At 40.9% G+C, this 16,460-nt stretch overlaps 1 protein-coding gene across 9 annotated transcripts in view; it reads left to right on the top strand.

Annotated features, from left to right (window-relative positions):
* LOC124711466 (protein lap4) overlaps nucleotides 1-16,460 on the top strand; it is a 539,589-nt gene that overhangs the window by 240,495 nt on the left and 282,634 nt on the right. For all 9 annotated transcript variants that reach the window (XM_047241583.1, XM_047241591.1, XM_047241606.1 and 6 more), the window contains exon 3: nucleotides 15,891-15,969. In XM_047241583.1, coding sequence (XP_047097539.1) covers nucleotides 15,891-15,969 — 79 coding nt within the window. The remainder of the gene's footprint in view (nucleotides 1-15,890; nucleotides 15,970-16,460) is intronic.

Here is a 16,460-nt window from a genome sequence, read left to right as displayed (position 1 = left end):
CTCCCAGAAGTACGAAAGAGAAAATGTCAAACAGGAAAACTGGGTGTATTAATTAGTTTGGTAGTACACATGTCTATTAATGTATTTCTGTTTTTGGCATCTGCGTTTTTCCTCTCCAACTAGAAAGCAATAAAATAGAATGTCACTATTTTTTATTACAGTCAGTTCACAGTAAAGTCACTCATCTTACATTCATTTACTCTAGTCTTCTAGTTTCATATACGAAATGTACGTTCCACTTAATTGTAAGATATGGACAAAAATTTATTGGTTGCCTTTTATAACGCGTCGGCTACTGTAAGACCATAACAGAAGATCCCAATATTGTCGAAACTGGTAGCCTAAAAATAAAACCTAAATAACGGCGATTGGTATTGCATTATTGGAAACTGACCAGCCGTACTCCCAGACTCCAGACAGAGGATGGAGTTACATTCATAACAAAAGATTGTCCGGTGTCATCACCTAGGGGAAGTTCGTATCTATCTTGAGTTTTCTAGACGTGGGTGATGGAAGTCATACGAGGCCCCGATACTAGGCCTGCATTGATCGCTAGTAATTTTTATTTTTTATCATGCAGTCTTTGAAACTAAGCTAAACTCGCGCGATATCCGTCGGCTTGCGCTTGCGGCATTGACGCCATTCAGTAAATCGCATTTGCAGAGTGACAATTATTGAACTATTGGAAAAAAAGATAAATTAGGTAAAAAGTACGGCGTGCACACACTTTATGCAACATGTAAACGTCACTACAGATATTCGGATTTAGGTTATGATATGTTCAATATTACTACCATCATTGACGATGATGTGGCGCAGATGAATATAGAAATTCTTCACGACTCGCTAAAGTGTCTGAACATCGATGCTGTCGATGACCTCTTGAATGGCTGTCTTCAACTCAGCAATGGTTTCGGGGTTATTGCCGTACACCTTGTCTTTAATATACCCCCACAAAAACAGTCACATGTGTTCGGATTCGGAGAATATGGCGGCCAATCGAGGCCCATGCCAGTGGCCTCTGGAATCCCCAGAGCCAGAGTGCGGTCCGACATGCATCCCGCTCCTGCTTCGACGAGCACCGTCTTGCATGAACCACATATTGTCGAAATTATGGCCAGTTTGGGTAATGGGGATGAAATCATCTTCCAAAATCTTCACATACCGTTCGGTAGCCACCGGCTGGTAGCCTTGATTGGACATTGCACACCACACTCGCCCATTGAGGGTGAAGAGACGTCTAGATCGCGAAATGGGGATTATCCGCAGTAAATACGTTTTCATTGTCTTACTAGTTGATAAAGAAAAAGTCAATTGGAAAATGCAAGTATCCTCCAGTTATGTTCAGTTGGGTCCATTTCTTCAGCTTTCAGATCTCTCCTGCAAGAATTATTTGTAAGTATCGAAGTCATTTTTTAACAATGAGATTTACCTCATTTACCCCAGCAGTTAATAAGGTAAATATTTATGAGCACCGATACCCAGAAAATAACACGTTTTGTACTGAAATAAACATGTATTTTGCATATTTAATTTATTTTCCTAAAAATATGCTAACAGGTTTGTTGCGCGCGATTTCTGAAACGATTTGTTTGTCAAACTATACTGTAATTCCGTAGATAATATATCTGTTAGAACGTGTTCCCACAGTTGGGTAGCATGATACGACAGGCGCTTTTATCCGCTTTTCAGACAGCGAGTCTCAAGAAAGGCGTAGTATCTAAGTTGCTGCTTTGTGAAGTATATTATTGGTTCAGTGGAAACACGGCACGATTCAAAAATGGCTTTATAAAGGATAAATCTCAGATATATACGTAACGAAATAATGGCAGTATCTTAATGAAGACACTGACAATATTACTAGCAGTAGCGGGATTGTGTGTGAGGAGGCATCTGATATGACATTCAGTGCAAGGAAGCTCCAATCTATCTGAGGAGCAGAATTCTGGTCCAAATCATTGTTCACAATCCCATTATGGTTCTGTGTATACCATGAAGACATTCCTTTAGTAACTCAGTACCAGACACTCTTTGGAAACTGGCTTGATAATATCCATGGCCGATTTTAGCAGACTTCGCTTTTGTATACAAGAATGCTCTGATCCTTAACATATACTATAATTGCACGAAGTGCCCTGTCCTTTAGATATCATGGATGTAAAATTTGAAGATCTGTTGAAGTAGTACATTAAAGTCTTCCCTTGGGCATATACCAATACTGTTGCCACATACAATAAAGGAAAAATTTACGTGAGCCAACCTTGAACCTTCTTACGAATGCATGAATTTTTCCCCTCCTGCCGACAGCGTCAGTTGCTGGTAAGCAGCAGTTAGTGAGGTAGTGTGTAGTGCTAGCGTCGGTTTTTAATTGCAAGGGAAATGACAGAACAACTCGAGCAGCGCTGCTGCTTCAGATTTTGTCAGAAACTGGGCTACAGCCAGCTGGAAACCATTCGGAAGATTGAGAAGGTTTTCGATGACGATACGACTGGTTTCACACAGATTAAGGAGTGGTACAACCGGTTTAAAGGCGGCTTCACATTGGTGGAGAGTGAGCCACGCGCCGGTCGGCCATAAACATGCCGAAATGACCTGGTCATTGCCAAAGTGAACGCGGTGGTTATGCGGGGCCGTCGTCCGCCTATTAGAGAAATTGCGGAAGATGTGGGCATCAGCACTTTTTCAGCACATTCCATTGTGAGCAAAGATTTGGCCATGAAGAGAGTGTCGGCGAAATTCGTGCCGAAGTTGTTGAAGGCAGAGCAAAAGCAACTTGCGTGTTGGAAGTCTCACAGGACATGCTGGACTTCACGAACAGTGGCTCCGACTTCGTGAACAGCATAATCACTGACGAAGAGTCGAGGGTGTACTGTTACGATCCGGGAACGAAATCCTAGTCATTGAAGCATTTCGCATCACCAAGACCAAAGAAGGACCGCCAAGTGCGCAGAAACATCAAAGTGATGCCGACTGCTTTCTGTTACTCGCGTGGTCAATCACCAAAGAGTACTACAGGGATGGCCTCCGTCGCCTAAGTGATGTCTGCGGCGCAGGAGACCGGACTTGTGGGGTCAACAGGAAATTGGCGCCTCCACCACGACAATGTCCCAGCACATTCCTCGCTCTTGATTCTGACTTTCTTGGCGAAAAACCAGATTCCCGTGTTTCAACAGGCTTCTTACTCTGCTGATATGGCCTCACTGCGACTTCTAGCTGCTCCCCAAACTCAAGAGGCCATTGAAAGGAACGCGATTGCAGACAAGAGAGGACATTATGGCAGCAACGATAGCCGAGCTAAACTCCATTCCGAAAAAGGTTTTTTCGGAATGGCGGCACCGCTGGGAAAAACGTGTAGAGCCCCAAGGGAACTAATTTTTGACGATGATTAGGTATCCAACGCACCAGGTAACTTAGTTTTTTTCCGGTCAAAGGCTGGATATTTATCTAACAGACATCGTACACTGAGATGACAAAAGTCATGGAATACTTCCTAATATCGTGTCGGACCTCATTTTGCCCGGCTTAGTGCAGCAAGTCGACGTGACATGGACTCAACAAGTCGTTGGAAGTCCCCAGCAGAAATATTGAACCATACTGCGGCCTACAGCCGCTCATAATTCCGGAAGTGTTGTTGGTGCAGGACCTCTCGATTATGTCCCATAAATGTTAGATGGGATTCATTTTGGGCGATCTGGGTGGCCAAAACATTCGCTCGAATTTTCCAGAATGTTCTTCAAACCAATTGCAAACAGTTGTGGCCCTGTGACATGACATCGATGTTTAGCTACATGAAGTTCATAAATGGCTGCAAATGGTCTTCAAGTAGCCGAACATAACCATTTTCAGTCAATAATCTGTTCAGCTGAACCAGAGGACATCCCACACAACATTATGGAGCCACTACCAACTTGCGCATTGCCTTGTTGACAACTTTAGTCAATGGCTTCGTGAGGTCTGCATCTCACTGGAACCCTACCATCAGCTCTGAGAAACTGAAACCGGGAGTCATCTGACGGGGCCACGGTTTGCAGTCGTCTAGGTTCAACTGATATGGTCACGAGTCCAGGAGAGGCGCTGCAAGCGATGTCGTACTGTTAGCCAAGGCACTCGCGTCTGTTAACGCCAAATTTCGCCGCACTGTCGTAAAGGATACGTTCTTTGCACGTTCCACATTGATTCTGCGGTTATTTCACGCAGCGTTGTTTGTCTGTTAGCACAGACAATTGCGCGCAAACGCTACTGCTCTAGGCCGTTAAGTGAAGGCTGTCGGCCACTGCGTTGTCCGTAGGGAGAGGTAAATGTCTGAAATTTGGTGTTCTCGCCACACTCTTGACAGCGTGGATCTTGGAATATTGAATTCCCTAACGATTTGCGAAATGAAATGCCCCATGCGTCTAGCTCCAACTACTATTCTTCGTTCAGAGTGTGTTAATTCCAGTTGTACGGCCGTAATTACATCGGACATTTTTCACACGTATCACACGATTACAGATGACAGCTCCGCCAATGCGCTGACCTTTCCTGCCTTATGTACGCGATAGTACTTTCATCTGTATATGTCATATCGCTATCACTTGACTTTTTTCACTTCATTGTACATAGCAAGAAGCAATATTTTAGGTGATTGTGTTAGGATCGTAAATTCTTGAAATTTTAATATAACGCCTCTCTTGTAGCGTCTGTCTCTGGTGTTGGATGATAATCTCCATGACAAAACGTGCAGTCTATTTTGCAGTAATTTACATGTTTCCACAAGGTACCCCCTAGCGAGTAAGACAGTTTCGTGGATAAATAAACTCAAAAGTGTGTAGAACAGCAAGCCAAGTAAAGTGAGGTTTACAAGAGCCAATTTTTAAGGCTACAAATTCTTAGGTTTTTTTTTCCCCTCCATTCTAAATACATTTATCCTGTGACTGGCATTTTCGCAGATGATGATTCCGTAGGAGAGTTAGTGAGTGCAATCGCCCGCGATATGTCTGCGTCACTGTTTGTTTTAGATTTTGATATTCTCAGACCATAGCATCCACTTGAGTCTCTTTGACAAGCTATTTTCATTTGTATACTATTTCAATTCCTACTGACACAGTATATTTGATTTTACTGAATCATTCTTGAAGACTTCACATAGAATTCGCTGCTGTTGACTACGGGTTTTCTATGTTAATTACAGAGAGGATTACATTAGTGCCATCAGCAAATATGGATGGTGTTTAGGAACTCCTATATTGGGCATTATCTCCAAAACAAATCAACGTGTTGATATCAAGACAGTTACAAAATTTAAGAACATAGATAGTTGATACCGCTTCCTAGCAATAGCGACGAGTGCCCACAACGCTTTGGATAATGTGGAGCAAGTTGTCTGTACAACCCGAAACAGAAAATGTCAAGCCGGCCGAAGTGGCCGTGCGGTTCTAGGCGCTGCAGTCTGGAACCGCGAGACCTCTACGGTCGCAGGTTCGAATCCTGCCTCGGGCATGGATGTGTGTGATGTTCTTACGTTAGTTAGGTTTAACTAGTTCTAAGTTCTAGGGGACTAATGACCTCAGAAGTTGAGTCCCATAGTGCTCAGAGCCATTTGAGCCAGAAAATGTCAAAGTGGCGTTAGTGCAGCGCTGCGGAAGCTACAGGTGGTGGTCCGCAAGCAGTGGGAGTAGGCAGCTAGCGAGGCAGCGAGGGCGTAACCACGCCATACCGGGCGCTGGGAGCAAGAGGAAGCCCGATCTGAGTAGTGGTGTGTGTTACCGTGCCGTGGGTAGATGTGGCAGGAAGTCCTCTCTCTTCTTGTGCATAAACATCAGCACCAAATTTTATGTGGTCTAATCTCTCGATAATGACATATGGGACGTAAAAATGATTACTTATTCAGTAATAACGTGATATCTTTCAGAAATAATTACGGAAAAGGAACGAAGTTCGTAACATACTAATGTAGACATACGCATCCCATACTGATTTAGAAACATGATTTGCTTATGCGAAATACTCATCCAGATGCATAGCATGATCACATCGAAGATAATAGTTTACAGTAAAATTCTCAGCATCCCTTCCTTTTGTAGTTCATGTAATCGATTTGCACATGAAATTAAAACATAGACATACAGAGCGTAGTTTTATTGCTAATTATCAGTCCTGATTACATGAAATATACGTGCTTCCATAAAGTCAACCATATTTACTTTAATACTCCAGAAGATGCAGGTTTAGATTTCACATCAGACTGTTTTAGTGTTTGCATATGTGTAGGATAAACACTGGAATGCGTTTCAGCATAGCAATATGATTAGAATGTCCACCAGCAGTAAATGCTATTTGCTGAGAATTATCTGTACACGTAGCAGAAACCCTTCTGGTCAAGATCATGATGACAGCACTTCCAGTCGCCTGATCTGTTCATACCTTCTAAATCTGATTGGACTTGCAATCAAATTACACTATTTCGTGTGTCCTGCGTCATGGATACTCCAGGGCCATGGGGTAGTGTGTGGGAGTGGATCAAGCGACTACAAACAGCATGCTTGTGTTTATTTTGTTGCATGCCTGGTGTTAGAGGCTTATTTTTACTAAACTATCAGCCCTGATGTCTATAAAAAATGAGAGGACGACTTCGAAGCGAACAGTACATCCAACCCATCAACTGTATGTAGAAACGGTATGTTACTGTAACATGGATGGTCTTCGTAATGTATCGATGATTTTGAAATCGTTGTTAGTGGAAGTAAGAAACGTGATTTAATTAAATAATGTGGACAATCTAGACTTCGGGCCTCAATCCTTACTTATCGCTGTGCGTGTGCACCCTCTGTATTAGTAAACGTCTTACAATACATTATTTTATATGAATATACTGTATCAACAGCACTTGTTTGTGTAACCGATTTCCACATTAACTAATTAAACTTGTAGACAGATAAGCAATATTTTGCATTAGACCCCCCCACTTGTCAAAAACAGTATAGTCAGTTATTCATATCGGTAGCATAAATCTGAGTAAAGACCCAAGATGCAGCACTTTGGTCATTCCGTTCAAGTGGTTCCGTAATTGCAATCCACTTACACACTGTGTGTGTGTGTGTGTGTGTGTGTGTGTGTGTGTGTGTGTGCTGCGTTGATACTCCAGGACGAGTTGTAGACTGCATGTGATTTTTTGTGTGCTTTTTAAAAAATAAGCGTGCATGACGGTAATATGTTAAAAAAACGTACGGTCATGACAGGAGCTCGCAGGCTGGCAGATAGAGCTATTGAGAGGCCTTCAGTTCAGCAGCGACAGACATGTATTTTCCGCAACTGATACTACCGGAGAGAACAATCGAAAAAATAGTTAAAAGTAAGATAAATTATTTAAAAAATTAGACAATCGCTCAGCAACATTTTCAGATGCTAATTAAGTCGTGTAGATACAATGTGTGCTACCTGTGTTTTGCACAGAACCCCTTTATCCTCTATCAGCAAACTTCTCAGGATTTTATCTGTAGCAGCGTCAATATGTAATCCGTGTGTATCACTTTTCATGTGTGGAATCACACCATTTTACACTGCATCCAAATAATTTAGGATTCCAAATACATATGGCTTTCAGCTCCAATGTTTTGGGAGAGGTAGAATGCACCATATTTCCACTGTTAAACCAGGGGAAACGGTAAATTTATTTATTTATATTCCGAATAGTGTGTTATCTCTCCCAATAGAGGCGAATTGCAAGTCGAAAATGTATTTAGAATCGTAAAGTATTTAGATACAGCGTAAATAAAAGAAAGGCGGTACATCCTGATCACATATTGCCGCTTCTTTAGATGAAATCATGAGAAATTTGCTGATAAAGGATAAAAGGGCTCTTTGCACAATACGGGTAGCACGCATTTTATCTAGACGACTTATATTAGCGTCTAAAAGTAGTGCTCGGTGTTGGTCTAATTTTTAAACCATTTATCTTCATTCTAACCATTTTTTCGATGTTCTCTCCCATATATATATATATATATATATATATATATATATATATATATATATATATATATATATATATAGTTGGGAGGAAAGTTAACGCACACTGGAGAGACAGAGAAGTCCATCCCTCATCGCTATTATATGGAATGTTAGATCTGCCGTTGCTGAGTTGTTGAGGCTTCTCAATAGCTCTACCTGCCAGCCTGCAAGCTCTTGTTCTAATCCTACGGTTTTTTATGTTTAAGATTTTACTGTCATGGATGGTTATTTTTTAAAATAAGCAATTACAATCTTCTTATAAAATGGACATGGAGAACCTTAAAATGATTTTCCTCCATTATCATGTGTTTTGGTGTGTTCAGTGATACTATGCATACAAGAAAATCGCATCCACTATACTTCTCGCTCTGTAGTATCCATGTCGCAGCACACATACAAAATATAGTTTAATTGGATTGCAATTACCCCAGACGTAGAGGGTATGTCCAAAAGAGCTGCTATCGTGGGTCTTTACTCAAAGGTTTTTGCTACCGATACGAATAATCGACTACACTGTGTTTGACAGGTGGAGGTCTAATGCAAAACCTTGCCTATCCGTCTATAATTTTAATTATTTAATGTGGAATTTCATTATACAATGTTGTGCTGTTGATAAATTCTTATAAATGTTTCACTTCTACAGAGGCTGCACAAGCTCAGGCATAAGCAAGGATTGAGGGAGGGCCAAAGTCTAGACTGTGCATATTAGTTCGTCAAAAACACGCTTGTTGTCAGTACTTGAAACGATATCAAATTCGTCTATACATTATAACGGATGACCCTCCATTCTAGAGTAACATTATAACGTTCTTCTGTAAACTTGCCGGGAGTTGTACTGTTCGTTTGGGAGTGGCGTCTTGCATTTGTTACTGACACCAGGGCTGATGGTTTAATGAATGTACGCCTCTAAATTCTCATCCTTGGTATGCTTTTTTGATCTGAAGAGTAACACTGTGCATAAAAAATTGCATGTTGCTTGCGTTGCCGGACCCACTCCCACACTCCACCTTGTGACCATGGGGTATCCACGTTGCATGCAGATTTAGAGGGTATGGCTGGAAATGTTGTCACCATGATCTTTACCCGAAGGTTTGTGCCACTGGCACAAATAATCATCATAAGCAAAAAGCATTTGCTGTGGTGGAGAGTCTGATCATATTGCTACACTAAAATGCACCCCATTGTTCGTCCTAAACATATACAAATTCTAAGAGAAACTGACATCTAGTTTTTTATTTGTTTATTGTGGTATTTAACATTTAAAGTCGTTGCAACAGCGTATTTGTTGTTAAATAATTTGATGCGGTAACTTACAGTGAGAATACATAGATTACGTAAAATAGGGAAGAACACGTAAAAATGGTTAAATTGTGGAAAAATACGAATATTTGTAAAAAAAATCATGGAAAAAGCGCAGAAATTGCAGAAATCACCAAAATTTGCTGAATAATATTGGAAAATGGAGTATGAGACTATATTCGTATCTGCTTAGGTGCGGTCTCTACTGGTGCCTCGAATGACGAATAACGCGTAATGTTAAATGTAATTTGTTATTAACAAATACCCACACCCTCGTCCTCTCCCTAGATCTTAAGCAACGCGACTGAATGTAATCATAATAACATTCATTTGTTAGTAACAAATAACTATACCCTAGTTCTCTCCCTATGGTGCAGAGCTCAAGAATGAAGCCACCCACACAAGTGCTCTAGTTATAAAAGCAGGTGGGGAAGGGAACGGGCTTCCCACCATTTTAATTTGTTCCCATTAGCTGAGATGTGGGAGGGGTTTGCCACCATTTTTATGCCGTACAAGATCATGTGACCGGTATCGGGAGTGCCGAAACCGCATAGGTAGGACAGGGGTTCCCCTTGGTAACATTGAATAATTGCCGGTGATTTCGGTGGTGGTGGTGGTGGTGGTGGTGGTGGTGGTGGTGGGAGGGGGGTGAGCTCGAACATAAGTAGCCTAAGCGTGTAACCCGACAGAGAAAGACCTTATCAGTGATTTTGAGAGATCATCGTTACTCAGCCAGAACTGGCCTTGGATATGTACTGTCCTTTTAAATCACGTTATCTGCCCCCTTTAAATACCGTTATCTTGAGGTAATCGTCCTTTTAAATCTAGAACCGACACTAGTACCCTATTGGTCTCGAGGAAGCGACAAAGGGGAAGTCTGTTCCTTCTGTCTTCCTTTTCTTTCTACTTTTTGTACTCTCAGAGAACTTATATGTTCAGTGGGCAAGTATGAAGTTGCAAATCAAGAGTTTGGCGTCAGTTTCCAGTTGTATTTCCTTCACACTTAACACGATTTTAATTTCTGGTAGTATGAACAATGTGACAATGATTTCACACGAAGTTGCCAGCAAAAGAAGTAACAACCCAAAATCGCAGGCAGCTATAAATTCGGTTAAGTACTGACGCGAATGAAATATAACATGTATTTTTTCTGATTTTTATGAGAAGACACGGAAGAGGAATTATTTTCTACAGTATTACTAATATTAATGTTCATGTCTGTATTCTAGGTCTGTTCCAAGACGAACATGAAAGCTTTTCTGTAAATAAAATAAGATGTTATTAGATATAGATACAAACATTTTCATCGTCTCATAACAGGGAAATTCTTGCTGATCGGAACTGTAACTGGATGGTCAAGCTGTAGACATTGTGTGCAAAAATGCGTACGTTTCGATTCCGTGTTAATACAGTTTTCTTTACTTCCTTGTCGTTAGAGACATTATAATCCTCTATTCAGATGATTTGCGGTTAATGGACCTCAGTATACGTGACGGTTTGTAGGCTGTAAATCCACGAAGGTCACTAGCGGTTACAAGTATGATGATGATAATGTAATGATGATAACTTAATCCCATGACAGTCAATCATTTGGGCATAAATTGCCAAGTCATCTACGGAATGGTAATATTCGCAGCACGAACACGATTTTCGTATGATTGTATTACAAAATTGTTATAAGGGGAGCAACACGAGACGATCCACCGTCTTTCGATTATTCCAACACTGGTTGGGCACCATTCAAACTAGCTCCTGTGTAGGGTTTCAGATCACCAGGCTCTAGTTTATGAAAACATTAGGTAATCATGACGCATATCCGTTCTGTATTATCATTCAGGCCGCTTTGTTCATGAGCTATGCTTGGTATTCGTGACGGCGTCTTTGCTTTTGTAGAAGCAGGGAATTTCAGAGTCGGAGGTTAGGCCGCGCGATGACGTTACTGAGCACACCGCGCGCCAATGGACAAAACAGATTTCCTGATATCTGAGAATCTAGTAGGCGTGTGGAAACTGGCCGTTGGCGTGTAACGACACTAGCCAGTAAAATGAACTTGTGTTCACAACAGGGCAAAATCCTTTCTGAAACATGCTACTGCGATTCCTATATAGAAAGAATATCAACGTTTCGGCGCCGTTTTCGGAAGGGTGTACTGCAAAGAAAACGAGTGAGCGTCAAGAAGTAGTTCCGTGATTTTCGACTCAGCCGTTTAGCATTTGCTGATGAAAATGTCGATCGTGACTGGCAGAGTATAATATTTTCCGACGAATCGGTTATTTTGCACAGCGAATGGTGTTATAGTATAGGCCACATCTCCAAATACAGTGACGAACCAAAACATTATGATTAGGTGCATAACAGCGCGTTGTTCCATCTTTGGAATGCAATACAACAGCGATCCCGCGTAGCATGGATTCGACAATACCTTCGCAGGTTTCTGGAGATATGCGACACTAAATGGCTACACACAGGTCATGTAATTCATGTAAATTACGAGCCGGCGTTTGTGGGCGGTCCCCTGGCTACCGAAAGGCGTCCCAGTGTGTTCCATCTGGTTCAGGTAAGGCGAATTTGGTGGTCAAGACATCAACTAGAGTCCAGTATTGTGCTCTCCAAACCACTGTAGCCCGACACTGGTCTTCAGAAATGGGCAGTTATCGTGCAGGAAGATGCCTTCACCATTGGGAAAGGCATTAGACTTGAAGGAATGCAGGATGTTCCTGTAGTCCACAGCCATCATGATGCATTTGGTTACTCCCACTTGTCCTGTGGAAGCACCGGTAAATGTCCCCTATAGCATAATACTCCTGCGTCTGTGGCGTGGTGTTCATTTTCAGCAATCGTTTGCGTGGATGAGAGTGAAATCGTACACGAAATGTGGTTCATCAGACTAGGCGACACGTTTCCATTGATCTACGGTCCACTCTTGGTAATCCCGTGCCCACTGTAATCATAACTAACAATGTAGTTGGAACACCATAGGCACACATAGTGGTTGCCTGCTTCGGAACCCACTGTTCAGCAGTGTACACTGAACTGTGTGCTCCAAAAGGCTTGTACCTGCACCAGCATTGTTCTCTTGCCATCAGATGTGCTACAGATCACTACTGTGTATCCTACTTTACCGAACAGGGAAGCCTCCAACCTTTATGTTTTATGATTGGGCGTTGATGCCCAACACTTTTTCGCCTTCTTGTGGCTTCACCGTCCTTCAATCACTTTCCGTAGATACTTTGGAAAGTAGTGCACAAATAGCGGACCACGATTGCCGTTTCTGAGATGCTCTTTTCCAGGCGCTGAGCCTAAACAAGCTACCCTTGTCTGGAATCGCTAATTTCAGTGGATTTCCCAATTTGAGGTCCGTATCATTGTTAGAATAATTATCCATTCCTGAATGAAATTTTCACTCTGCAGTGGAGTGTGTGCTGATATGAAACTTCTTGACAGATTAAAACTGTGTGCCGGATTGAGACTCAAACTCGGGACCTTTGCCTTTCGCGTGCAAGTGCTCTACCATCTGAGCTACCCAAGCATGACTCACGCCCGGTCCTCACATCTTCATCTGTGCCAGTATCTCATCTCCTACCTTCCAAACTTCACAGAAGCTCTCCTGCACAGGTACCGAGTTTGAGTCTCGATCCGGCACACAGTTTTAATCCGCCAGGAAGTTTCAATTATCCATTTGTCTCTTCTCTGCTTATCACTCAGTTTCATGGTGGGCAAAGGTCACAAGTTTTGGCTTGTCAATATATATCAGCTATCAGTATATAGTGGTCATGTTTCTGTAATAGGTTATGGTTGGATATGTTACTGCAGACATAGATGGATTGAGAAGAGTTATAGCCGACTTGATGCTTCCCAATGTACTCAAATTGTAGGTACTGTTAAAATCCCTCAACTATACCATTTCAAGCAGAAGCAGCGTCCATTACACATGTCAGCTGTTGAGCAAAAGTGCTCTGCAGAACAGAATACAATACTTCTTTTCTACTGACCACCGGCATTGGACTCCAGCTCCACTGAAATCATATGGGTGGGAGCGAAGTGGACCATGCGAGAAAACTGGCGTGATTCCTCTCCATAAATCCGCAATGAAAGTAGGAATGTCGCCTTAGCTGTCAGGAAGGAGGTGGCAGAAAATGTGAGATTTATTACTTGTCTCATAGACACCCTTCCTTGTAGGGGTCAGATGGTCATAGATGTGGAAGTCCTTTGGATGGGGTCTCAACTGATAAGCAAACTGCGTGCTGTACGGTTTTGAGTCCATCTCATGACTTAGTGTTTTTTCCAAGTCAGAAATATTAGGAATGACGCAGAGCAGATTTCCTTTTATTTTTTTAGAGAGTGTGTTTTTCACGATGATTGTCAATAAGTCGAAATTACCTCAGTTAAATTACAAATGTCCTTTACTTGCATGAGCAGTACTTTACAGTCTGCAGTGTGATTGATTCCTGTGTAATATGGCAAGCAGTTGAAATGTCAGTCGCCTCCACTATTAAAGAACCACTTTGTTCAAACCTACCTAAGAGATTTGGCGATGTCGCAGTACCTGTGTTGTTAATAAGAATGAAGATCCTTCAGAAGTGCATGCATATCTGAAAGAATGGTCACTGCAGCGACTACAGCCTTTATGAAATACGCGAAATTTAATCACAGTTGTGAAGGCAATCAACCTTGAGCTATATAAGGGAATGATTACAATGAAAATTTGTGCCAGATCGGGACTAGAACCCAGATTTCCTACTTTACCTGAACGTTCACCTCAACTACTTTGGTTATCTGTGCAAGACTCGTGCCCAAACTCAAACTTCTGTATTTCTATGTTCATGTGTTGCAACCAGTACTCGTATGCATATTATGTAATTCCCATACAGGGGAGAACATTTAAATTAAAAGTTGCTGCCTGGTATCAGTGGATAAATACAATATTGCAGAGCCAGCACTGTTGGGAAGAATGATATAACATTCCTATGGACATGCAGGCATGTTTTGTTGATTTTGTATTTGAAATTTAATAATTTTCTGTTAAAATGGTATTTAGATTTGGACAGTGGTGTCAAATGGAATGGTTGTAGCCATCTGATATTTTTAACTACGATTAAAAAAATATATATATATTTAAACGCCAGCTGAATAAGTGAGTGAAATGGTGTGAGAGTGATTGTGTAAAATGTGTGTTTTAATAGTGAATTAGGATAAAACTTTAAAATACATATAAATTTTCATATAACATAACATGTCTAATACCAATTTGTACATTGACACAAACGGAATATTGTACCACTATTACTACTACTATTTCTATTGCTGCTGCTACATATTACAACAATGATATTATTTTCTAAGTGTCAGTTTAATGTTCTCCAAAAATAGACAGTAAATCACCCCGTATGGGAATCACATAATATACATACGAGTATTGCTGGCAACACATGAACATGGACATTCAGAGGTTTGAGTTTGGGTGTGAGTCTTGCACAGATAACCAAAGCAGTTGAGGTGAACATTCATGTAAAGTAGGAAATCTGGGTTCTAGTCCCAATCTGGCACAAATTTTCATTATTGTCATTCCCTTATATAGTTAATTGCATTCACAACTGTGATTACATTTCATGTATTTCATAAATGCTGTAGTCGCTGATGTGGCTAGTGAAAGCTACTTTTCCAATGTTGAAATGCATCAAATACAAGTTGCCAAAGCAATCTACAGTGGCATCAAAGCACGGAGGATAAGAGATTTCAAACGTGTGTTTGTAAATCATCCTACTGCGTTAAAATTTTGTTACAAGGGAATCATACATTTATAAATTAAATCTCCCTTTTTTAAATTTATAAATTACGTGTCGGCTAAGATTGTGGACAACTTGACATAATGGCACTACTACTAACAGTAGTCTGATGAAATGCTACGGATTTGCTGTTGCTGACACTGATGGGTGTGAAAATTGCGGCTAAGCGGTCAGTGTAAAATGAAAATTTACTATTAACACTTCGACAGTAAACAAAGTAACATAAATATAGTCTTTTATTTTATTTTACTGGTAGGAAGGAGGATAAGGATTTAATATCCCATCAGTTGAGCGAGGGAGGGAAGAAAACCTCCCATGTCATAAAGAAAGTATGTGGCCACTTTCTTGAAAGCTGCTAAGAAAAGCTACATTTTCCACACTCTCATTTGTGCAAACTCTGAGCTGGTCACCGATCTCCCTCCCAGAAAAAGATATACAGATAGTTAAAATATGGTAACACTAAAAAGTTTACATGATTCACAGATAAATGGGCACATGAGTTCCCTACCTGTCGTCAACTGACAACTTTGGTGACAGGAGGGGCATTGAGCCACAAAATTATAAAAAGTAAATTTGCCAAATCATGAAAATAATAAACCCCGTACTGTGGGATAAGTGCTAGTAAAGAGGGAGAGGTTTAGGGTAACCATAGAAAAGGTAAACTCAGAATAGCTGAATCGAATGTTGGCCTCACGTGAATACTAGTTCATACCCTCAGTCAGTGTGCCTCCTCTCTCAGTTTTACTTTCTACATTTAAGCTTTAGTGCCATATGTAATGTAATTTAGCTAAGTGAGTGATCAACCTTCTGTTTCAGACATTCCTGATATTCCTGAAAATATCAAAAATCTTCGAGCACTACAAGTGGCTGATTTCAGCAGCAATCCCATACCCAGGTAACATTCACTATGTTTGTTTTGTTTAATGTAGTGTTTGATCTAAGCAAAGAAGTTTAGATGGCTGAAGAAACTGTGATATAGGAATAAAGAGCAATATTTGGCACACCATGCTGTAGTGTTAGCTGAGAGCGTATACCCCTATAATTGTCAGAATTTTTTTTTTCCTAAGCACATATTACATTGTCAAAGATCTTTGATAAATATATATAAGACAAGGCCATCCTCTAACTTTTATGAAAGAAAAGAGAAATATTTAAAATAATTTTGTGAGAGTGTAACACAGCTGTAAGGAGGTTTTCTGGTTTGAGAGACTGCTCCTGTCAAATTCTTCTTTTCATTGGGGACAACGTGCTTACATGATGAAGTAAGTTATACCACCCTGAATGGTCCAAAGTGTAAAACAGGCAACATTTGCCTTGTTCAAACAGTCTGTGCAACTGTGGAGTGATCGCTCAACTAATACTCCAGGAGAAGCTGAAGAATAGCAT

This window comes from Schistocerca piceifrons, chromosome 1 (genome assembly GCF_021461385.2).
Source record: "Schistocerca piceifrons isolate TAMUIC-IGC-003096 chromosome 1, iqSchPice1.1, whole genome shotgun sequence".
Taxonomy (NCBI): domain Eukaryota; kingdom Metazoa; phylum Arthropoda; class Insecta; order Orthoptera; family Acrididae; genus Schistocerca; species Schistocerca piceifrons.
The sequence above is the reverse complement of the archived record's forward strand: the minus strand, read 5'-3'. Positions and strand labels throughout refer to the sequence as shown.